Below are 26,009 nucleotides of genomic sequence, written 5' to 3'. Positions count from 1 at the left end.
TGATGGATAGAAGTTTCTGATTCTTTTTGTATTTCATTATGAGCGAAATACCTATCTGCCTTTGGTACTTTCATGAATTTCATGCTCAGAATTTAATTTTCACTGGCTTCTGGCATTATCATAAAATAATAGTCATRCCAAACCCCCTTAGTTAAAGGAGGTAACAGTAAAGTCTGTTCAGTGGTGCAGTAACCTGGTGCAAGAGGCAAGGAATAGTGTGTTTCATTGACACAGGGGTGGTGGTATGGGTTTAGTTGGTCTATAGTTTAAGATTGTGACTGATAATTATTCTCCTCTTAAAATTCCATAAGTGTCCAGGACTTACGGGGGGGGGCATGAGGGAGTATATGCAACCTCTAGGAAAGGAGCACCAGCATCCACCAAAATTCAAAGTTTTATCTGTGATCAGTTCCTACAGCTGACATGCTTCTACCAGCATTTTATGCAGTTAGTAGTTTGCAATTAGTGACAACTAGGAGTCCACGGATTGGACATAAGGTAAGGGATAAGTGGTGGATAAAAAAGCAAGGTTATGTGCTTGTTATAGAACTGAATGTGTCTCGCAAAGCTCAATACCACCACTGCAGAAAAATAGAAGTTGGGGTCTACAAACTGAAAAAGAGTTTTTAGTTTTTGTTACACAGTCATATTGGGAACCAGTACAAATTGTGTAATAGTTTATTCAAACTATAATGCTATAGTGCTATAATATAGCACTATATTATAATAGTAATATAGCTAATATGCTTATTAGTATAATGTGATAACAGCAAGAATGATGCTTAGAGCCAAAAAAAATTATAGCAGAATTTATTATTAATATCAGGTTAGGATCACACCACTGTCAATCTCCAAAAATGTCAGTTTCCTCCTCTCTATAAAAGATTAATGAAATATATTTTTGTGCTTGGAAAACAAGAGTCTGATGAACTTTTAAATCTGATTCTGAAAGTGAGATAAGATCATGGAAATGTTGTCACGCTATGAAGATGTATATCATATTAAAAAGATTCAGTAAGGGTTAAAGGAAATCCAAAATTCCAAGTTCTGGCTATTGGAAAAGTCACTGGGTGCAGTCACTTAAGACGATGATCTTTCTTACTACAGCTTTCTAGAACATATTCACACGATCCTTATTTTAGGCAGAGTGCTGCAAGTAGAAAAGAGGGGCTGTAGAATGAAGCCCTCGAGGGTTTCCTAAGGAGATGGTTCTTGTTGCCTCCTTTTGCATCCCTCAGCATGTACAAACTCTGGTCTGAAAGCTATTTAGTGGTACCATGTGCTATTGGAGTTAAAAGTCCTGCCAACCTTTGTGCCCAGGTCTTAGAGACATCTTATAAAATCTCATTCTGGTCTTTGAACTTTTAGCATTCACATTTTCAAACTCCCCCCTGCTATCACACTAGTTTAGAAAAGTGTTTTGTTTTTCAGGAGAAGTTGAAACCGCATGCAAGTAAGATTGTTGCCAATGCTCATTGCAGCACTGGCATCGTCAGTGAAGCTGAGATCACACTGTGGCAACACTACCACAGATCTGTTTGTCTCATGCTTTAAATAAGACACTCACTTCTTTGGCCACTTCCTCATACTTTTCCCTATTTTCAAAAGTAAACCAGCAACTGCCAGAGACAGTAAACTCTCTGCACTGCAAAACTGTCCACTTTGCATAACCCAGAGTTTTGGAGGGCTAGGCTGGCTGCTGCTGCAAACACTGAATGAAAGACTGGGATCCATTTGTGACATATCTAGCGAAAAAGAACAGACAAGACTTTTGTTGGAGCCCTTCGCAGTAGAGAAGCAAATGGTGCTCCAGCGCATTTCCCCTCAGGGGTGCCTCTTTCTCCGGAAAACGTCGCCAAGCTGTGGCCGGGCTTTAGCGCTGCACACACTGGAACATTTAATACATATTTGCTTCATGGCAGCTACATGTCTGCCAGCTCACAGCCATAGGTGGCAGGGAAACACACCTGCCACACACACAGTTCTCCAAAGCAGCTAGGTACAACGTGCGCAGCAGCAGCCTGCTAGTGCAGTTATACAGGTCTGTATGAGCCACACAGAGGTATCGATTATACCATTCATGACAGATAGCCTTCTATATAATCATGCTTTTTGCATATGCCCAAATGTCCAGTCTTCTCAGGCAGTCTCAGGTATGCACTGGTAAGAAACCCAGAAAATCTTGGGCAATTTAAGAGATCTAATAGCTGGAAAACTAATTACGCAGCTAGTCAAGCCTTTACGTACCCTTCTATGGTGTGGTACCCTGGACCTGCATGGGTGGAAAGCTGTAACCACATCAGCAACTCTAGAAGGGTCTCAAATTGCATTAAAACACACCTCAAAAGAAAACAATTATACTGTATCTCCTGAAACAGAAATTTCAGAGAAGTAACTTGTTCTTAGTATTTGGAAGTTGTAATAGGACTCACTTAGCAAAGTAAGATTATATATCTTTCAGATATATATCTAAGCAAGTGACTCAGCAATGAAATATTTCACTATGTAACCCTCAATATGGATGCAAGACTTTTTTTATTATTATTATTTTATCACCTCTTCTACCAGTTGTGTCAGCATGTAATCTTTACATTTCCTGCAAGGCAATACTGCCCTCTCTTGGTGCAATTTATTATGCACAGCGTTTTTGATATAATTCATCTTCAGGGTTAGAAAGTGTTTTTAGGGATGTGTAACTTTTTGATTTCTACAGAAAACACCACCCCACCTGAACTCTGAAAGATGACAGACTGAAGCAAATGAAGTACTACACATACAGACTTAGTTTTGTAGGATGTTGATCCAAAATGTCACTGCTATTAACAGAGTACTGAAAGCCAGTATTGCAGAATGTTAGATTTAGAGCAAACAGCACAAAACACGTAAACTCTTTGTCCCATTTAGTAAATAAAGACATAAAGGGAAGGCTAGACAAAAACTGATATAAGTTACAAAGTTTATAAAAATAGATATTGAAGTGGTTAAAACATTTACTGAGCAAAATCTGCTTTCAATCTGAGGTAAACAGATTGACAATCACAGCTGGAAACCAGTGGCAAATAAAGATTTTGAAGCAGGAATGGAAAATCCTTGTCAAGTCTTTCAGAAATATAAGTAAACAAACTGACCTACTGCTACTCTTTACCACTGTCACTTATCCCCATAGAAATTTCTCACTTGATCTTTATCCTTGCTCCTGTTCCAATGCCAAAAATTACTTTTTGATGATTTTGCTATACAGCTTCAAAAAGATAAGAAGTTTTGTTTTCAGCTTTGTAACTGTGTAGCCCTGTAGTACAGCACTGCCATAACTAGCAACAGGTCATAAGCTTGGTATTGAGGTTGCAAGGCCTCAGAACTAAGGCTCGTCAGGCTTGCTGTCTGAACTTTCCTTGATCTGCCTGTAGCTTTGTTTTACCTGGTTGATCTGTGACAGCAGTTTCTCTAATTGACCAGGTGTCTACGGCTAATTTGTTTTACTTCTGTTTATCTGTGTGTGGTATAACCACAGTTGTATGTAGATAGCAGTTATTCTACAAGGTATTTATGATTCTAACACAATGATGTAGCACACAGAAAACCAGGCCAGGTAGGATAGCAGAGGCCCTGAGGAGAGACAGGATGCAGCACAGAGGAGTACAGGTGTGGGACAATAAGAGATGGGGCACAGACTTGGCTCTGGAGACCCCAGAGCTATAACTGACCCACTCGTGGTCAGTTAAAAAAAAAAAAAAATGCAGACCTGGAGCTGCACAAAACTGGTTTCACGGGTAACAGAGAACAAACAAACCTAACATAAACAAATGTAAAGCATATATAGTCAATTTGAACGTAACAGAGCTGTAGACCAACAAAGAAAGAAAAAGGCATAAAAGTGTGTTAGCAAATATATACAAATGACCCCAAGCAGATTCTGAGAGACAGGAAGAAATCAGCAACATCACCAGCATATCCCTCCCACTGAAGGGCTCCAGACGCAATTTATAGCATTATCTTCTCCAGCAGTCTAAAACTAATGACTTTAAGACCCAGAAGAGCAAAGGAAGGCTGAGCATAACTCCAAGACAAGGGATAAAAACTAAGTTGTCCATGTGTGTTAAAATTTTATTACTACTATTACTGCAATTTGTTCCCATATAAGTACTCTAACTGTATTAATTTTCCTTTTCTGTAACAATTACATCTAGACTAATGATTCTTGAATTAGATTAAGATTTCCATTATACTAACAATAAATGCTTGGCTTTACTTCATACACACATGGGTTTGCTTCCTCTTTGCCCATATACAAGATTTTGAGCATACCTTTCAAAGAAAAAATTACCTACCAGGTTCTAGAAAGTAGAGATCAGCAAGTCTCCATTTCTCGACCAAAAATTAGGTGAAACTTCAGTAAAAATGACAGCTTTGGTCATGCTGGTTTATGTTAGAAGATGTGGAGCAAAAACCTCTCCAGTGTTAGGACAGAGGGGTAGTCACATTCCTGAGATACAACTGTTTAGCACACAAGAGCTAAAGATAATTTTCTTTAGAGACTTCAGATAAATTTATAATCAAAGTCTGAAATTCACCAACATGTTTTGAGAAGTGGGAGTCTAAAGTAGGGTTTCTAAACTTGTTTCCTTATTTAAGGGACCTGGTTTTTAGAAAGATCAAACCTGACACTAACAGAAGAACTCAAAGGATGTCTCTGAAAGAAAAGACTAACAGACAAAGGATACAAACAGCAAAGAAAAACCATTGGCCTATTGCCTGCAAGGACCATTTCTCAATTTATGGAGATCATCCTTGTATACTAAAAGCGTTTGAAGTAGGGTAGTCAAACAAGCAGTACAATAGTATTAGGACAGTTTTGCATTGTACTAAACCAGGAAACCCTAATGAATTAATTTTCACTTAGGAGGAAGAGGCTAGCAAGATGGCAAGGAAATGCTCATATCAAAGAAGAAAAAAAAAGCATTTAACCCAGATTGATATACTTCTCCTTTCCGCCCCCTCTCCTTCCACCCTATGATCATGCTGGCAGCTCATGCATGCAGGAAGGAAGAGGGACAGGAAACAATTCAGTGTTTTGTGCTGCGCTGTTGCTTCTCTCCAGTGCTGAAGCAGTTGGTGAAAGTCCTAGCAAGGAATTATATAGACTCATAGTCCACTGCAGCAGAAGATGGAGACTTAACAGGGAGACAGAGGTTCCCTTATCTCCCCTGATAAGTCTCTTTGTCATCCCTTGTATCCTAGGATGCTTTCAATCAGAAGACTCAAAACAAAGATTGCCAACATTGTGTTAAATGAAGTAATTTGTGAAGCTGACACTTACACTGTAAAGCTACACACAAGCAAAAGAGGCACCCAAGCCAATATGGATCTTTCACGAAAATAAAAAAGCTAATTTTGCTGAAAGGATATCAAGAAATAGATGGACTTTAACATTTACTGATCCAATAAAACAGTCCAGTGACCTTTCCAAAACATGTTTATGGAAGGGCTTCACACATATGAGACAACCATTGTCAAAATAATTATTAGCTCATTAAGGTGCTCTGAGGACCTCTAGGAAGAACACAGTGCACATTAGAACAGCTTTCAAGAACATTTGATTAAATTCCATGCTGTTTGTTTTCAAAATGACAGGCAGAGATGCATAAAAAAGTATGTTCAGAGAAAAAGTTGCATGTGCATAAAGTAGTTTTATGGGTTTTTTTCTTTCCTTTGAGGAGAATACAGACTAAGGAGTAAACACTTAAACAAGAGAGCCAGTGCTCAGCTGAACAAAGATGTTCAGGTGTTTGACTCCCAGTGATTTCCTATCATAATTGTTTCCCAAATTTTTGGGATGGCTGTTGTTGTTTTTCCTGGACAGCATGTGCTTAAAAACCTCCAAGTTATCTTGGCACTGGTCTCGAGTCATCCTCTGGTCCACAGAATAAAAAAAAGTTCCAGTTCATCACATCCTTGCTTATATTGAGTACAGTTACAGAATTGCAGGCAGCTTAGCCTATCCACATTATATTTTTCCTCTATCCCTAACCGCTAATGAAGCATGGCCTCATCAAGAGGGAGCTTCAAAAGGAAAAGTGACTTGCTATTTGCCCACCCTTGCATCAAAATCTTAATTATTTATTGTAACCCAGATAATTTCTCTGTTCAGGGTTAAAACAGTCACAGTATTTAGGAAAAAAAAAAAAAAGCGAACCTGTTCTTGAATGTAGCTTAATAAGGACCAAGCTCTGCAGAAGAAATTAATACTTCACATTAGCATTTCAAAAGTAGTGCTGAGCTCAAAATAGTTCCCTTGTGTCATGAATAATACTTAATCTTTTCAGGCCTTTGCACAAATTCAAAATTGAGAAAGAGGTTATATTACTGTTTATCTTTATTTCTGAGATTCAATAATAGCATTTATTAAGAAGCTACTGAACTAACTATGAACAAACTGAAAACTGAATTTCCAAGTGAGAGAAAAATACTAATATGGAAACACAGAAATTAAAGCAAGCAGAAACCACCAAAAATCCATTTTATTGCAACAATGTCCCCATCGTCAACTGAGATGGCAAAAATTAAGTTTTAATTCATTCTGCATTTCTACCTTTTTATTTATGCAAATATAAATTCAAGAGTGTAAAATAAATCCACGTATAAAACACAGAAAAAACACATTCTCTTTCAGTGACTCAAAAAAATACATACTGAATAATCATGACAAATCATCCATTGTCCATTTTTCCAAGTATACAGGAGTGAAAAAATGCAGAAAGCTATTCTCCAAAAGCATCCTGTATAAAGTCCTTAAAGTATATAAGTAATATTTAGTAATCTCATATTCTTGAGCTTATGGATGTAGATTCCAAGAAAGAAGGAGAGACAGACAAAACATCTCAAACTTCAGATCACTTAAACTCCATCTAAAATAATCCATTAAAAAAAAATTATGTTCGGTTCTTACAGCTGAAGCATCACAATTACTTTATTAGTACCATTATTTTGGAAAACTATTTCTTATTAGTTTTTTCTGCTTTTAAAATGAAGTCAGAATACTTATTTCAAATAAGTTCGTTTACTTATACTGTAAATATATTGCGGAAAGTAACTCCACATGCTGGTACAACAGGCCTTCATGAAGTTCCATTTAAAGATTACTATGATGTATCTTAAAAAACAATGACTATAGCATGAAATGCACACTGAAGAATCAGTATCATGGGATTATGTACTATCTTCTTTCTCAGATGTAACAAAATGCTCATATTTAAAGTGAATATCGGACTGTTAGACCACATGAATATTGCCTGGTTATAAATATCTGGACTAGGCAACTTAACTGATGAAGAAAGATAGGATTTACTGTTATTACTGTTTGATGCTGTTTTATTACTACACTAGAAAAATAACATTATCAGTATTGTAAGTGTATTGTGCAGAATATTTCTTCAAGGGGAATGTTTTCCACTGGGTCCAACAGGCAGATGTTGCCAATGATCCTGGCTTCTAATGCATATCATGCCAAGTTCTTAATAAACAACATTTCCCTTGTGGTTATGTTACAATAGAGAATGAAGAAATAAGATGGTAAAAGCAAACAAAGCTAAAAAGAACTGCAAGCAACTTCACCAAGTAGAGAGGAAAATGATAAAAGTATTTAAATCAGCACTCTTGTGAGTTCCCACAGTTGCACCGCTACTCTTAGGTTTCCAAAAGATGCATATGATTTTATAAATATTTTTTGTGCTAAGAGCCATGTTCAGGAACAAAATAGAGGCTAGCACAAGTCTATCTTCTTGGAGATGCATGTTAAGTATAAAATCCACTTACTAAAGTGCATTTGCTGAATTAATCCTAACTTCTACTATTATAGCTATCCCGATAAGCAATACAAACTAAACGTTATCTAAATTCTACCTCTACTTAAAAGCAGTAAATATAGATGATTGAAATCTAAATTACAATCTCTATTACCAAACATTGTGTCTCAATGCTGTGAGTTTTAGAAATAAACAAGATGTACTGTCCTAAACTTCCTGGAAATGAGGAAGTGCCTCTAATTAGAAATACCGAAAGTGTACAATGGATTTAAATAAGCAGAGCTGAAGTAAGCATTGCTTTGTTTTATATTCAATATGATGGGTTTTCTTAAGGCTCTGAGAGAAGCTGTTGCTTTTCGCAAGATCTTTTGGCAAAAGATAAATGCAGAAGTAGCGGGGCCATCTGACATGTCAGAACTTGTATTTTCATGTTTCATTAAAGCCAGCTCATTCAGTGTCTGTATACAGTTATTGCACTTGTGTTGTTGGAATACACCTATACCAACATAGTAATAATGATTGCAACAAAGCCATAGTAAAATAAACTTTGAAAAGGGTTCAATTCTGACATCTGAAGATAAGTGTCTGCATATTTAAAGTGTTCCCCTAAGAATAAATACAGACAAATTGCTCAAGTCAGATGCACATGTTCAACAATTATTTAGCATATATAAAATTTCACTCACCCTTTTATCAATACAAATCTGTTAGGGATCAAAAAAGACTTACCATGCAAAATATTGATTAGTGCTGCATAATGGAATATATATTTCTATCAGAGTTAAAACAGCATTTTCAAAATTTAAAGAAAAATAGATTTTTAAAAAGGGATTCTACTGTTGAATGCAAGTCTTCCTTGTAGCAAAGACAAGATAGAGATAAGTTACAATTTATCACTGTACTTCAGTCTTGATGAAAGACTAATAATAATTTGTCCATCTATTTCTTAATAAATGCTACATTTTCAAGAATAAAGGAACTATCAGTAGGCATTATTTCTACTTAAAACAAGTTATTTCTCTCTGTAATAGGTCAAGTATGCTTTTAAAGATTCAGGTAACGGTAGGCTCATAATTTTCTCTCTAAGAAGATTTCGAGGAGGCTCTTCCGGCTTCAAGGCCTCACTGTGATCTTTATCCTCTTCCTCTTTGTTATCATCTTCCATCTTTTCATCTTCTTCACTATCTAGAGGCTGAGGAATGAGTTGATTACCAACAAATACATAGGTGTTAATCCTGCGTCTACGACATCTCCTGCGTTTTCGTTTTGGAGGAGCCTTCTGAGCAATACCCTTGGCTTTCATCTCCTCATTTATGAAGTTTCTAAGGGTGCGTCTGATATAGATTCGAGCTAGGTCCTGGAGATTCCTAACAGCACATGGAGCTAAAAAGAAAGAGAGAAAAAGTTATATTCATTTTCTAAGTGAAATTTCCCTCTAACAAAAAACTAGCTGCAAGACATTAAGACTAATGTTTAAGAGCAAGTGAATTTTTAGCACACGGTATAATACGCAAATAAAACAAGGGGAGATAGAGAGCTCCTGAGAAACCTTGTAGCATATTTACTACTGAAAGACTTATCTTACTCAACAGACATGCTCAAAGAACTCAAATTTGAGCTGAAGATGACTTCCGGAATGTCATTAATCTTTTACAGAAAATACAGAGTCCTAGAAATTAAGGTGTCTTTTGACAGATATGAAATAAAAGTTGAAAGCATGGAAAGATTATTAAAGTATTTAAGAAAGCATACATCAAATAATGCCACCTTTCAACATCTGGAAAGTCTTGAGACCTGCTTATGGTACTGTTCTAAGATTCTGCAGCTGGGAAAGAATTTGCCCCCTATGCCACATTGGTCTGCACAGCACAGATGCCTTTCTCCTGCTGGCCCCAACTGCTAAGGGAGAGCCATGCCAGCTTGGCAGCTGTCCAAGCAGGTGAAGTCACCTATAACTTTGCAGCAGAAAATGAAGCAAAACTGCTGAAGTCCAGAACAAAAAGAGTAGCAACAAGCAAAAAGCCACATATTTTCCAATGACAGAAAGGCAGATGATGATTCTAAGTGTTGCTGGGCTGGTGTATGACCTGCACTAGATTAAAAATAAATAAATAATAATGGTAATAATAATAATAATATATTATTAAAAAAACCCCAGACAACTCTGCAGCCTATTCAACCCTCTTGATTCTCATTTTCGTTCCTATACAAAGCAACATAAAATTCATGGGGACTACCAAAGGGAGAATTTAGTGAAGTAGTAATTTGGATGAACACACTTCCAATATTGCATTAAGCTTAAAAAACTATTCAATGTATTTCTAACTAAATCTTTTGTTTCATACACTGACTTCAGTTGCATACTAGCTACTCAAACTTAAGACAAAGGATATTTATGACTGACACATCCCAGTTCTAGCAACACTGATTTCAGCTATTGCCAACTGAAAAATATCCAAACTCTACTTGTTTATTATAAAAACAACCCAAAAGTTACAAACACACCCTATCTGACCATTTTCAAAACCCTTTTTTAAAATCATGCTAAACAGGCCACAATCACAGATTCTGTGCCAATCATAATAAATGCAAGCACAAAGACGTTTAGAAGTTAAAGTAAATGAACTGGCAGGCATTCATTCCATAGAGAACTAAGAAGGACTTCAAAGTCAGAAGAAAGACAAATTATTTCCTTCAAAAGATGGAAAAAAACTTGAAACAAGGCATCCTATTCAAGCTCATCTTAACCTATAAGACAATACAAAACACCTATACTGCTAAACATGTACGAGATTAGACACTTTATTTTTAGTGCTAGTTATGATTGATTATATTCTATTTGATTTCAACGTTTAAAAGGTTTCAAGACAAAGAAATGTCCTCAAAGTTGAAGTAATTAGAAACAATCAGTCACCAGTACTTCAGATATGAACGCAATTAAGGAAAGTTGCACAGCAGTATGATTATAATCACATCCCAGATCATAAGCTAAAATTAGGAACTGCCAAACAATTGATACTACATAAGTCAAGACCTAAAGCTCCTGTATTTCTGTTCAGCATCTCAGGCACACAAACAGGTAGCATAAAGAAAATGAGCGTTTAGAAGTCTTCAGACTTACTATATACCTATTTTTTGAAAGAAATCTTTGATAGTTATTTACTAATATTACTTAGCTATTTATTAATAAAAGATTAGTATTACAGATAGGACAGCTGAAAGCTATCTCTTCTAACAAGTAAGGGTGGAAATTGAAGTTTTGGACACTTGTCCTAATCAATAGGAAAGCATATTCAAGAGCAGTGACTATTTTGTAACCAACAGTTGCAAAGTGATTCAAACCAAGAACTCACTGCTCCTCCTCCTCCACTCCAATAAGTATAGGTTATTTGAGACAATGTATTAGCGTTATCCTAAATTGGAAGAAAGGCTATTTTAGTAGGAGGAAGACCACATGAAGAGAGTTAGAGGTGCCACCATAAAGAACTACAAAAAACCTGAAAGCATAAAATTGCTGGAAAGCTACCTGAATACACTGTCAGCACTTGCTTATGCTATTGTCACTCATTAGCCGGTAAACTGGGTAGGATTAACTATATTGCTATCAAGCACTCATTTCAATAAATCATCATTGGTATGATAAGAACTGAGCAAGAAACATGACTCATTTTCATTTTGATCAGTGATCCTCCCAAAATTACTTTGCTTGAGAATTATTATCCAATTACTTCCGAGGCTAGACCAACTTCAAAAACTCTAATAAAACTTAGCAGAATCTAGGATGTTGCATCTTTTGTCCTTTGTTCAGATTACATTAAAATGAAATTTAGACTATTAGAATTATCATTGTGATTTATCAGCGAGTCAGGATGTACTAAAGTAGTGATCAGACAGAATTTTTAGTACACACGATACCTTATGGGTTAATGCAAATTTACTTCCCATGCTTTAAGCTGTCCTATTACCATACTGCTAAATGTAAGCTCTGTTGCAATACAGAACATTTACTTTATCAGTGCTAGTGCTGCCTGACCCTTATTGCATGGCTTCTAGTATACCCACAGAGCTTGCCCTTGCTTGCAATATGCCACACAGGTGTAACCAATCTGGTGTTGAATACCCCCTATTAAACCATTTACATAACATGAAAATTTGGATGCATTTTGCTGTCAATCTGCCCTAGTTCCTTCAAGTACTCAAAGGAAAAAAAAAAAAAAAGAGAGAGAGGAAGGAACATTATGCAATTTTGGGAAGTTTAATAAGCATGTTTTTCCAATTATCTAGCAGCAGTGAACCGCGTCCTGACCAATAATTAAGCTTGTAAAATGATCCATTAGCAACACCTCTACAGCCTTCCATGACAAAAAGATTCTACTTTGAGAATGACTGGCTCACAGATATTTTATTAAGCCCTATGTACATGTAACACTTATAACTATTGTAAGTATACTACATTACATGTATGTCAGAAGGCATTCAATCACTCCTTAATACTGTCCAAGGAAAGGCACAGACTCCATGTTTACATCAGCAATGACATCTGCCATTTCTGGCTTAAAGTTTACACGAGGGTAACATTTACTAGACATTTGAGATACTTTACAGAGGTGTGGATTGTATTATAAAAGAGAAATTGGCTAGGACTTATTTCTTGAGCTTCAAGGTCACTTTTTTTTTTTTTTTTAATTCACAGAAAAGCTAAGCCAGCCTGAGCAGCAAAAAGCAGCACATTTTACTGATTTCATTTTACAGCGCAACTTCAGTCCCCTGAAGATTTTTTTTTTTTGAATAGCGATAACTTTGCAGTACTTGTGTGTTACTCACCTCTTCCCCTTCTCACTAAAGAGTTAGTTATTTTTAAATTATTATGTTAAGTTACATATAGGACACAGCTTTATTGTCCTAAAATTCATTTCTTAATGTTACTGGTCTGCACTGTTTTCATCTGTACTATGAAAATTTAAGACTGGTAACAGAACACTTGAAAATCCTCCTGTATCTTCTATGGAATTAAACTCTACAGAATCATAGTAAGAACAGACATTCAGTTTGTCAAGCCACCTCTATATTTCACTGTTAGCCATGATACATCCTATTATGGAATAAGTTCTCAACAAAGAACAGAGGAAAAAGTTTTTGTATTAAAAAATCAGTATTAAGAAAATAACTTCTGAGGTCTCAAAAAAAGCAAGCATTAAAGCTACAAAAATGAATTATTTCTGCAAATAACTGATTACGTAAGGGAAAAGATTATCTATAAGTCAAACAAAAAAGCAAATGGAACTACAATAAAGCAACGATCCTTTGTGAGCTCACACATACCCTCAAAATTAATAACCAGATCACCAAYAGCCAGTTACATGCTATGCAACCTGATATGACCTTCTGGACTCTTGAAGTGTTTATACCCATTTTGCATTTTAGAAGTGCACATGGAGGGAGGAAGAACACAAAGGGGACAGGGATTTGTTCCCATCGAGTTGCATGCTAAAGCAGAACATAGGAACAGAAGAAAAAAAGCTAGTACTTTCTGGTTTAGATGTTACCAAAGCCCCAYATATTACTCTATTCCTAACCCTAGCTGTCCAGGCAGACCATCTCATCTCTGATCCTTCCTTTGATTTCTCCTTATCGTGCTATCTTATCATCTTGGCAATAGATGTATTTTCAGAGACATTCTATCCTTTACTAACCCAACTCAGACTACTGCAACTACAAAGAAAAGCCCAAAACAGCTAAGCATCACCGTATCAGTTGCAGACAGAGATAAGCGCACTCAGCTGTTAACATGCTACTAAACTGCAGCTGTAGTATTGATCTGCTCCTTCCATTTCAGGGAAAAGGAAGAAATATTTTTCTCTAGGAGGCAGTCAGCCAGTGAGCACTCCTGACATACCTAGTATTAGCTGAACGGATTTCCTGTGCCTCATTAGAAAGCAAGAAGCTGAATCTCAAGGGAAAGAAGTCTGGAAAGAGAAGCTGGAAACAGGGCATTACTTGAATTCAAGATATTAATTGTATAGCAATACGGAACATGAGCCAGAAGCACATAAACAGTCAGCTACTGCTTTTCTAAACTGTACATTCCTGTTCTATCATGTTACATGCCTGCATAGCATAGCCTCTCCTCTTCCAGAAAAACACTGGCAGGCACTATAAAAGCTTGTCACATCAAAGAGAGACACCACAAGTGACACTTACGCAGTCCCACAGCATCATGTTTGCCATTATCATTTCTGTTTGGTTGCACTAGTGGAGCAAATGAAACAGCAAGGATATTTTTACTTTCCCATGTGTTCTGTCCCGTTCTCAAGATTTGTGTTAGCTGCAAAAAAACATGGAAAAAAAAAGTGGTTAATGTTTTATTACACTCAGTACTATTCAGATTGGTGTTTAAATACATTGCTTTTTCAATATACTTTGAAATTAATTTATAAAGGTTGATTTATGGACAGAAAGGAATTGTCTATTCCTTGAAATCTTATTTGGTCACTATAGTAATGAACAGGACTTTCTTTGACAATGGGCAAAGATACAATTAGAAAATGAAGGGCCAAGGTAACTTCTTCCAAATTTTCCACAGGGTTATAGAATACTTTAGGCTGGAACCAACCTCTGTAGTCCAATCTCCTGCTCGAACACAGCTAACTCCAAAGTTAAATCAGGTGACTCAGAGGCTTTGTCCAATTAAGTTTTGAAAATCTGTAAGGATGGAGATTCCACAACTTCTCTGGGCAACCTGCTCTAACATTCAGCCACTCTCACAGTGAAAAGTTGTTTCCTTATAACCAGGCAGAATGTCCCTTGCTGCCATTTGTAACCTTATTCCTTTCTTCCTTTTGTTGCACATCTGCAAGGAGAATTTGACTCCTGTCTACTCAGTAACCCACCCACCCCTTTAGATAGTAAAGTCAGTAATTAGATCTTCCCTTAGCCTGTTTCTTTCCATGCTAAACAAACCCAGCTCTTTCAGTCTCTCCTTATTTCGCATGGTCCAGCACCCTAACCATGTGCACATATGGCAGAAATATTCTTAGTGTTAATTTTGCTTTTAAATCTTGGCTACTTTTAAGTTGAATTCCACCAATTTCTAATGGCAATATCTTAGTTCAATAAATACTGAAAACAAAAATATTCAAGTAATTGAATGTAATCAAACAATGCAGGTTATGTTTAAAACAAATTTGCTATTTTGATAAAGTAGATATAAATGACATTTATTTCTGTACAATAAAATAATTAACATTTTTATCATAAAATATTTTGGTAAATATTTGGATTTAAAAGGACAACTTAAATAACATACCCTTTCTTTCTCAATTTCCCTATTAGCAAAACAGGGAGAATAATACTTACCTTTGTAAAACTTTTTGGGATCTATGGATGAAAAGTGATAGAAGTGTGAAGTATTATTAGAATAATACTCCTGTCTGGAAAATGTTTAACCTAATATGCAAAAGTAACACTGAAAGCTGCTGAAAGCAAGTCATTTTCTTCCTTCATTTTTTTCCTCTCCATACCGTTTCCCACTAAGCACAGCAATTCCAGATTTCTCCAAAATCTATCACTTGTTTAGAGTTTTTTTGTTTTGAAGTACTGACAGTAAAAATGTATGTGTGTTGGGGGAGGGATTTCAAAGCAGTTTTGGGACTGGTATGAAATATCAGTTTTGCCACAGACTTTGATGGAATGAGGATATTCATGCTTTTCTACAAGTTTAAGGGAAAAAAGTACAGAACTTCATTAAAAAACCTAATATTTACACAGCTGCAGCAATACGCTGAACCAAGATGTCATTAGTCAAACATTAACTTAGTCAAATATACATTGAAAAGCATTCCTAAATTATATAATTATACTAAAAGATAGCAAGGGGAAATTGTCACTAAGTCACCTGATCTTCTATAGGCATTACTAAAATGCCTCCAACTTTCAATAAAATTTTCATGTAGTTTTCATGGTCTTTCTGGACTCCAGCTCCACAGTAAATCCGGTCATACTGATGACTGTCTGAGGCTATTTCCAAACAATTACCAACCACAAAGGCAGGTTCACAGAACTCAAATCTAAGGGGAAGAAAAAAAAAAAAAGAGGGGACATTTCAAAACAAGATTTTAAGGAAAGCCAGTCCAGATAAAGACAGAAAAATAATCTTCAGATTTAGGTAATGAAAAAAGTGTTAGCATACACACTTTAAAAAGCTGTATTACAATACTATTAATACTATTTAGAAGATAATCTATTGTTTCTGCCACATTAAGGACCACCACAAAAAAAAAAAAATCTTCAGCAGTTCTATCTATTAAACAAAAAAGGACTCAAAATATCATTAGACTTTCTAAAGACAGGCAAATAGGCTTGTCTAAACAACCTTACAAGCCATAAGAGTCCCTTTAAAACAGTATATTTATCAAGGTTTATTCAACAACCTGGGTATCACTCAAATGTTGAAACAATTCAATTCCTAATAACCAGCTGAATTAGGCTCTTAAGACTCACTTTCCTCCATCTCCCTATTTTCCACCTTGAGTCCAACTCATTTTTCCCAGAAAAAGAATTCATTGGAAAAGGTTTTCATTTTTTGGCTACACACAGAACAAGGGAAAAAAAAAAATCCACCTGTTCTATCTGATTTTCATCCACAAATGAAAGTTACATAACTGCTTGTAAGCGGACCCAAGTTTTAACAGAAGTTGTAAGGATTATAAGGACCCTTGACCACTGCATAACATACCAAAGAAAACATATGCACAGGATAGAACTTCATTGCCAAAGCTTCATATCTTCCCAATTACAGTGCTATTTTCTGACAATTTTTGAATCTCTGCAGCATTTTACTGCTCAATTTGCTCATGTCATGACACTATAATTCACATATTATAAGCTTTTTTTCTTCAAATTTTACATTTTCTCTACCCACTTTAAGAAGAGAGACTACAAGGTTTACCATAGTTGCTTATAGAAAGGAATGCAGCTTTCTTAAAAACTCTGAAGTAAACCCTAATACCTTGTAGGTCCAGAAAATAATCAGCTTCTTCTGGTAGTATTAAAATCCAATGCATCTCAAATTTCACCCAGAAGCAGTGATTTTTTCCCAAATACTTCACAAATGCATGCAGCCATTTTATGAACTTTACAGCTGACTGTAAGGAAATTACTGGAAAGGAAATTATTTTGCCCTGGCTAGCAGTAGCAGATCCCAGTATGACACCTGATGACAATCAAATCAATGCTGCTTCAGTTACAGTGAAGCTTGGCAGCTTTTGCTACTTCCTGATACCGTACATAAAACTTCTGATCTACAGCATCATCAATAACAAATGAGCATTCTATTACAAATTAGACAAAATCTAATTCTATTAAGAATTCTAGAAATCTTAATTAGAAGATTCAAATTAGAATTCTAGTCTATTAAGTTTTTGCCTGAAGAATTCAGTGTATTTTACTTCTAAGGGATGCTTGATCTTGAAAGTAATGCAATGCTCCCTTCTTTGGACAGTCATGGATAGACCCCAGAATCCTTTACTAACTATTGCAACTCTCTCACATGCTGTACGTGGCCAACAGTGTATATTGTTGTTCCTCATCTAAATCCAGTAGAAAAACTGCAAGCTACAAACAATATTGGTAGATTAGAAAGAAAGAGAAAAAAAAAAGGAGGGCAAGGGGTAAGGAATGACTTCCTTGTTGCACACAACTGGGCAGCAAGCCTGAACTGTGGTTGAATTAATTTCAGATGAACAGACAGAGAGATGAACAGGGATGAACAAAGATCTAGAAACACATTAGGCAAGGTTAAATGCTGGGAAGAAAATGAAACCAAAGGCATTCATCACTTTGCTGAAGAAACTATCTCATTTCATAGGTTCATGGAAAAGCATTACGTATTTTCAAAATTCCGTGGAGACCAATCAGGCAGTTCATGTTATAGCTTTAATTTCAGTTTGCCTACAATTCGAGTCAAGCATCATCACACTGATTTAACCTGAAAGATTGAGAAAAGTCCCTCTGAGAGCTTCAAAAATGCAAGAAAAATGGGGCTGAAGGGAGAAACATGGTACTTTCCTAAAAATGCAGTTTTAAGTCTTGAAATAGATGCCTGCTGTAATTTGTTCTTAGACAAGCAAAAATAGCCTGCCTGCCTAACTTTGCAACTTTCACAACTTTTGGGGGATTTTCTCAAAATGCTCCTCTAAAAGCTGGCAAAATTACTACTAGATACTTCCAAACAGCTTCCTTTACTGGAAACCACCCTAATGCCTGTGAAGCCACTGGCCATATCTTCTTAAAACAAGCAGGAATCCCAAATTCTCCAAGGAAACAAAAAAACTAAGACAAAACAAAAACCTACAAAACATCCCCAGACACAAAACATACTATATTCAAACAGTGGATGCAAAAAGCAGCTTTACAGATTTAGTAAAAGCTGAAGAGCATTTCTCATTTAACTCCACAGTACACAGCTAGAAGTGCATTAAGCTGCTTATGTGTCTTTGTTTCCACTTCCTATTATGCCTGTAAAAATCAGATGGACCAAACAAGACTGACTCCACCTATAGGCACCATAAAGCCTAGTTAGACCATGATTCACATTATTAGTACAGTTTTCTGGAGACATGAGGCTTACGACCAAGCTGGCTAGGCATTTGTTAGTCCATATGCTTCAAAAATGTTGTCTTCTTCCAAATATCTTTAGCTAGTTTCAAACCCAGTTTGTCAGAAGTAAGAGTTCCCTGAAAGATAATTTCTCATAACAGACCTATACAGTGTGGACTCTGGGTACCTGCAGTTCTTGAAAGCAACTCTTTGGTCCAAGTCAGCTGAGAAATCAGGGGGTCTATTCAGCTCACCTAGCAGTTCAACAGTAACACGCAGCTGGCCTACCTGGGTACACTGGCTGCACATTTAGAACATACACAGGTCTTGAATTGCCACAGGCATATATGGTTTCCAAGGTATACACACAGGAAGCCACATAAAAATGGGTAGAAGAAACAGGAAGAAAAAGTTGTAATGGTGTCTAGTCATGTCGATACATGAGGTCGAAAGCCAAATCTCTTCATTCATATTGCCCACAGAATTAACTGCTTTGGGTGTGAGGCAAGAACAATGACAAAATACCAGAAATAAGGGCATACACAGGCCTTAATAGAATATTATGGGCTTGTCAAACCTAGTTTAGCTGTACAACAGTAAACTGTGCTTCCCCTTCGCCCCCATGTAATAATGTAAACCTAGTCACTGCAGCAACAGAACTCTTTCCTCACCCACTGAATTTTCAGCTGATTCTGCTTTCACAGAAGGATGTGCACCCTTGAAAATTAAAAACAACTGATAAATGCATGTAGCGTGTTGTTGTATTTATGCAATCTAGTATTTTGTGGCAACTTCCCATCAGAGACTAAAAGAGGATTTAGAGAATTTGTGTCACTAACTTGCCCATACAGTTTTCAAAACAAGCTACATTAAACTCAACTTTATTAAAACATAACTTGGAAAAGGAGAGACTCTACCATTTGATCTGGCATAAAACTTTTAAATACAAAAATTCTGCAAATACAAAGGATTAAGTCATTTTAATACCTTCCAAAAACATCACAAGCTTTTTAGTCTTACACTATGAAAACAGGATCAACCACTTTGTTTTACTATGGAACTTAACCCAGTTAAACCCAAATTCTTTTAGCCCTAATTGCCACTGTACCCAACATACTGGTTTATTTTATTCCCAGTGCCTTTGGGATATCAGAACAGATTGAAGATTCAATTTCCTTCTCTGTAACACTAAGCTATCTTTAATTAGACTAATGACTCTGCTGAAAAAGATCGGTTTATTGTTGGAATGTGCAATATAGACAGACACATAAGCTACCTATTGAGATGAGGTACATTTCGCTTAGTTACTGATTTGAAATGGAACTAAGAAAAAGATCTGATTTAAGAAACACCAACCGTTATTTACCTTTTGCTGACCTTTACAAAATTGACAGGGTGGCCTTACAGACAGTTATTCCAGTAAATGAGAAAGTTTATGTTATTTCATCTGTTAGATGCAAAAAAAAGTGCTGGACTAATAGGGAGAAATTGGAATCACGTTAGCTTCTTCATTGAATCTGGTATTTTGATTACAAGAGTGGTACAGCAGCCAACAGAATAGAAATTAAGAGTTCCCATTACAAATAACATAGCAACAAAAAGGGTTCTTTGTGTTTAAATGAACACCTGCCATAGGTTAAGTACACACAGATCATGTTTAGCAATGGCCCAAGATAAACAAGAAGTTTTATATATGAAACATGTTTGATCTTTTGCATTTCAGTGAACTGTCGCTCAAGGGTGCGCTTTTTAATCCTCTCAGCATTACAGGTGTATAKGTTCAACACAGCCACAATGCTTTTCTTCCAGATAAGCATCAAAAAGCATCTGTAGAATTTAAAGTCTGGTTTTGTCCTCAGCGCAACAACTTAAAAAAAAAAAATTAGCAGAGAAATAGATTGCTACTGCCCACATTCTTCTCAGTAAGATTCTCCATAGGTATCAACATCGTGAAACATTACTATTGCAATAAAATATTTTTTCAAACAAATATTTATAGCAAATAATTAAGAGGTTAAAGTTTGTTGCTCTTGTATCCATATCCACCAATCTATTTGTGTGGTAACATGATATTACTAAAAAACAGGATAGTATAGTACAATAACCTACCCTATCAGCAGTTTTTCAAGCAGATTGATTGCTTAGTCCTGCCATAACATCCACTGAATCCCTGCCAAATCTACCCATTACTTCCAGCTCTGAAGGTCTAAGCATGCCTTTCTATCTATACACCCTTTCTTCAACATAGGCCATTATTAATCCTGATGTCTCTTGAAGATGAGAACAGACAAAGTGATCACGAATTGTCAATCTTTTTTTTCCTCCACTTTCCTTTTTTTCCTCCCCAATGGTAGTATACATACTTAATTCTTAAAAAAGAAGCAAGTTTAATAAAACTGTGKGGGGGGGGGGGAATCAAGTAATTTGGGAGGAAAAAGACTTTCAATATTCACAGGTTTCTGTTTAATGTAATCAGTAAAACATATTCCAAGATGCTTAAAAAGCAATCCTAAAGAGGAACTACTTAAGCTACTTACATCTGTCCTCTGCTAAGAGAAAAAATAATTAGTTCTCAGAACAAGTACCAATCCAGTTACATTTTACACCTCTCCGTAACTGCTATATTCATTCCAAGATACCATCTAACACCACATTTCTGCATATCATTATATTTACAAACCACACTCAAATCTGATCTTGCTGTTCACACCCCTTACAGAAAGAAAACTTTCAGTATAAATTTAGTATACTGGCTTCCCATCATCCACACCCATTTCCTTCAGTGACAGCCCCTCCAGCAGGGCAGAATCCCAGTCGGTGCTGTCAAGCTGCTCCAAGCGATTCCCCTCTAACATTCCACAAGCTGGAGTCAACAGAACAAATAAAAATAAAATACACACTAAACCTCAGCAGCTCCAGAAAGGCAAAATTAAAATAAGTGACAATGAATCTTTTTTTTTTCCTCTGGAGGGTTTGGGGGGGGGGGTGGTGGAAGGAGGACAAAGTAAGGAATTTTTATTTAAATTTAAGGCACAAAAGACTACTGTACAACTTTAACAAAGTGGAAGAAAAAGGTTTTCAAGTTGTTAACACTTGCCGTTTGACCTATGCTGATGCCAGATTTCAGCAAAGAGTTCTAAAGCATCCCAAGAAGGATTCTGGATATCATACTTCATGGGGGGGGGGGGGAGAAGCAGATTTAATATATATATTTCAAAACAGAATACTGAATCCAGCATTAGAACCCTTGAAATTTGCTTTATATCAAACTCCCCTTAGACCATCCATTAATAAGCAGACATTGAAATGAATCTGCAGAATGTGCAGACTGTTATACTTTGAAAAAGTAGGCTAAAATTCTAATCATTTTTGCTACTGCAACAAGAAAGTAACACTTATTTTTGTCCTATCCTAATACACTGCTCATCATATTTTCACCAAGAGAATCACTCCGAATAGTGGAAGGAATGGGTACAAGTCAGTTTTGGCAGATTGGTTTAGAAGATTCTTACTCTTTTCACCAACTGGCCCATCTTTTTAAAATATAGATATAGGAGCTAAAAATAATGTAATAAGTAAAAACAATATTTACTGTGCTTATTTTCAGATCCAGACTGTAAAGCTACAAATGAAAGAACAACCTAGAAAATTCTGGCTCCAAGAAAAGAAACAAATACTCTGAGTTTCAAACACAACGATTTCATAAATCAATAAACTTACTCCAAGTATTCCTAAAACCTCTGTTTAAGCACCAAGTTTACTGAAAGAATTCTTCAAGAACCTTCCAAATAATCTGATCTATTTTTCAGTTTTTAAGCTGACATAAAATTTATCTTTAAAAACCACCAATGAATGTCAATACTCATATGGCTTTCTGTGAGATAACAAAGTGCGAAACAGACTGATGAAGTATTTTCCAATTTCCATGCCTCATTAGCCTTTAGCATTTTACTCAAATGCAAAAGAGTCTGTTCTGAACGATTATCAACTAGATTTAAAGGTGCTTTTCACATATTGCATAACGTAAGAAAAGGTTTTCCCATTTGTTTCTCAGTAAATATTTCCTGTTTTATCTTATAAGAGATGCCCATTTAAGATTAAATAGCTAGCTAAGAAACTTTAAAATTGCATCTGCTAATATGGGACAACAATTTGCAAGATTGTACAAGACAATTCTCTTCCAATTAAGTGGAACAATAGAGGGTCAAGATGGCAAGTCCTTTCAATGCTTTTTTTTTTTGTATTTTTCTGTACTGTTCATTCTCTGCCTTGTTTAAACCCTTTATTCAAACTCATCAAGATGGTGTTTGTTCACGTAGAGTAAGTGCGTTTTCATGGAATACCTGCAGCTTTCATTGAAACATTATACATATTTTAATTAATACTATTGTTATTTGTGAGACCTTCTGCATTTATACTATGAACATTAGAATAAACAGAAACAGAAAAATATTAAGTCTTGGAAAACAGAACAGCTGTTAATCTACAATAACAACTTAAGTCACTTGCATCCAATTACAATAATAGAAATTTTATCAATATTAGAAATATAGCCAACAGTGATGCAGGTGAAATTTCTGTTCAATAGTTCTGTCTGGAACAATTTTTCAGTTTCCAGACAGTACAGTAGGGCAGTAAGTGAAAAATCTGTATTTCAGCTTTATTTGTATGTGTTATTCTCAGTTGGAATAAATTAATTTGTCTTGGTCCTTTTATCAAATGACCTCAGCTCTCCCGTTTACAAATCATCTCAGTTTCATTGAGATGGACCAAAAAAAAATTACTGATTTCTGAAGAAATCTGAACACTGGTTCTTAAAAATTCTTATGACTAACCTCACTCTCCCTTCAAAACTGGTTTCAAAACTTAAACTTCATTATGTAGTGTATCTAAGTTTTGATGACAAAACAAAGAATTGCATTGAAGGAATAATTTATATCAGTTCTGCAGTGAATTCTAAGAAAGGTGGACAGCAAAAGGGAGGTGAAAAGAATTTTCTGTCACCTCAGGGTGACACCTCAGCCTATCAGGGGCTATTAAATCCACACACAGAAGTCTGGAAAAAAGCTTCTTCTATAGACAGAAGAGTATTTGCACACACACACACCCCTTTTTTTTTTTCTCCTTTTTACTAACAGATAAAAATAGTTTTATAGGTTAAAATCTTCATGTTTTACAGTGCAGATTTTGGGGAAGCAACAGATTTGATGGGAACAATGAGATGAACATTTTCATCGATAGTTTTAATGCAACAAACATTCCAAATACTATCAAAACTTACAGCAACTAAAGATCTCCAAAAAAAGAAAGCGTTCACCATAGGGTTTCTTTATTTATTTTTATAATGTATTTTATTTGTGGTTATGAGAGAGCAAGAGTAAGGATTTCTTCAGTTATCAAGTACTTTAAAAATGCAGTTTAAGTTTCTGCTTAAGTAAGGGTAGATTCAACTGCTTTTTTTTTTTTTCAATTTTGTTTTTTAAGGTGTTTGGATAGAAATATTACTTCTCTTCAATAGCTCTAAATAAAAATGTCTTTTTTCAAAAGCCTTTTTTCCTTTCATATTTACATAATTCCTGGCATCAAAGAATGCTACTAAAAGAAAGTTCTTCTGGTTAGACTAAACCTCAATGAGAGTCTATTCACCACTTAATAAATAAGCATTTTCACTACTTGAATCCAAGACTAAGTCAGCAGTAAGTCTTAAATGGAGAAAGCTGCCAGTGAGTTTGGGAGACTGCTTGCTTTTCCTGCTTAGATTTTTACTGCAATCATCACCCAGCTGCACAGGAAGGAAGAAGCTTTATTTTCTTTGTGTACATACACGGAACCTTCAGTTTCAAATATGCTTTTCTGAAAGCAAAACTGAGCCTTCAGCATCCTATAAAGAGCCCTGAATTTTGATGAAGACAAATACTCTGTTGTGAGAGTAAACTTACTATTTTTCAATGACAATACAAGCTACTATATGACTTCAGGAAGAAGTTTCACCCATAACAGTTATCCCAGAAGTAGTACTAGGGTTCTTGTCACTTACCATTGAAGTGGTTTCTTTTGATCCTGAGAAGGGTTGGTGATTTTCTTTCACAGCAGGGACTTCACCAGCTTACCCAGGTTTGGTTTTGATAGGGTGCTAGAAGATGGGCAACCTAGCTTTGCCCTGTGGCTCTCTCTCCGAGCTGGATATTCTAGGTCTAGAAGTTGACTGGGAGCAGAAAAGACAACACATTCCCCTTCAATAAACAGGTGAAGTGGGGCCTGATACTTGCACATGTGTTTTAGATAGAGCCTTCTTAAGGAGTGATTTCTTTTCCCATAACTGGCATGCATTCTCTCAAGGTTTTAAGCATGAAAGAAAGCCTTAAGTGTATTTCAGACTCAAAGAACATCCTTTTGTTCATATCTAAAAAATCTTTCGCAACTCAACCACGATGACGCTTTGGAAAAAGCTTTCAGAAGACACTTCTCCTTTGCTTCTACTGGCAAAATATCTTGTCAAATAAAATCAAGGCAGCATTTTACCTCTCAGAATGATCAACTCCACCTCCATTAAGAGGAAAACTATTTTTATAGATTGGTGGGATATGGATACAGATACAAGCAATTACCAAAACTATTTGTCCTTCTGAAACAGGTACCTGAAAAGCTTTTCCTCTGACAAACAGTTCAAGAGGCAACAACAGAGAGAATCCCAGCTACCAGACAGAGATAATTCTCCTTTAAGTAGAAAGATTGTCTTAAATCCTTTAAGACATTTTATTTTCACATTGCTACCAGTCTTTGATCAAGCACTTACTGCCATCATATAAAAACACTTTCAATTAAGTTTCAACAACATTCTTACCAGGAATTAAGAAAAAAAGTGATATTATACCACACAACACAAGATTTGACATTCAATACATCATTCCCCCATAAAAAAGGCTTCCAAGCAATATTCCAACTTGTTTTAGCAGAAAAAATTCTAAATCATCATGACCCAGCTCCATGCAAAACCATATGCAAAGACTACAGCCTATTGCTTCAAGTGACAGAACAATACAAATAATGTTACAATGTATTTATTTAGGATCTAGTTTGAAGCTCTTCAAGTAGCTAAAGATAAGGTTAACCACCCTTTACATTTGTTTCAAAAGGAAATTGCTGTAAAGCATTCAGACTAGTCTGAAGAATTTTATTACCCACTACAAAGTGATGGAAGGCACGGAAGTGACAACGTAAATTTTTGTATAATTCCCCATCCACATAACTCAATTATTACCAGGCAAATTGAATGCCATCTCTGTGCTTTATCCATCCTCCAGGTTCCTCTTTGGAGACTGCTGACAAGCATAACAGATTTTTTTCCCCATAATATGCACACATCCACTGAGACAATTAGCTTCATTTATACCAGTCTGTCAGATAAAATCTATTTTCAAACAGTAAGGATGCCTGTTAGATATACACCAGTGATCAACAGTAGACAGACACTGCACACCTTATCAATCCTTTTTCTCTGGTGGTCTTTCATCCAAATACTAAGCAGATCAAATCAGCAGCGAAGTTTAGAATCACAGTCCAGACAATTGTGGACTAAATATCTTTCATTTACAAACCAAAATGCAACAA

At 36.0% G+C, this 26,009-nt stretch overlaps 1 protein-coding gene across 4 annotated transcripts in view; it reads right to left on the bottom strand.

Annotated features, from left to right (window-relative positions):
* Window positions 1–6,486: 6,486 nt before the first annotated feature.
* PCMTD1 (protein-L-isoaspartate (D-aspartate) O-methyltransferase domain containing 1) overlaps window positions 6,487–26,009 on the bottom strand; it is a 51,624-nt gene continuing 32,101 nt past the window's right edge. For 3 of the 4 annotated variants that reach the window (XM_026075846.1, XM_026075845.1, XM_026075847.1), the window contains 4 exons: window positions 15,697–15,868; window positions 15,159–15,179; window positions 14,004–14,127; window positions 6,487–9,185 (listed from right to left, as the gene is read on the bottom strand). In XM_026075846.1, the coding sequence (XP_025931631.1) occupies window positions 8,815–9,185; window positions 14,004–14,127; window positions 15,159–15,179; window positions 15,697–15,868 (688 nt within the window). In that variant the 3' untranslated portion in view covers window positions 6,487–8,814. The remainder of the gene's footprint in view (window positions 9,186–14,003; window positions 14,128–15,158; window positions 15,180–15,696; window positions 15,869–26,009) is intronic. The other variant, XM_026075848.1, reaches the window with a different exon arrangement.

Source organism: Apteryx rowi, unplaced genomic scaffold (genome assembly GCF_003343035.1).
Source record: "Apteryx rowi isolate R43461 unplaced genomic scaffold, aptRow1 scaffold_412, whole genome shotgun sequence".
NCBI classification, from domain to species: Eukaryota; Metazoa; Chordata; class Aves; order Apterygiformes; family Apterygidae; genus Apteryx; species Apteryx rowi.
The sequence above is the reverse complement of the archived record's forward strand: the minus strand, read 5'-3'. Positions and strand labels throughout refer to the sequence as shown.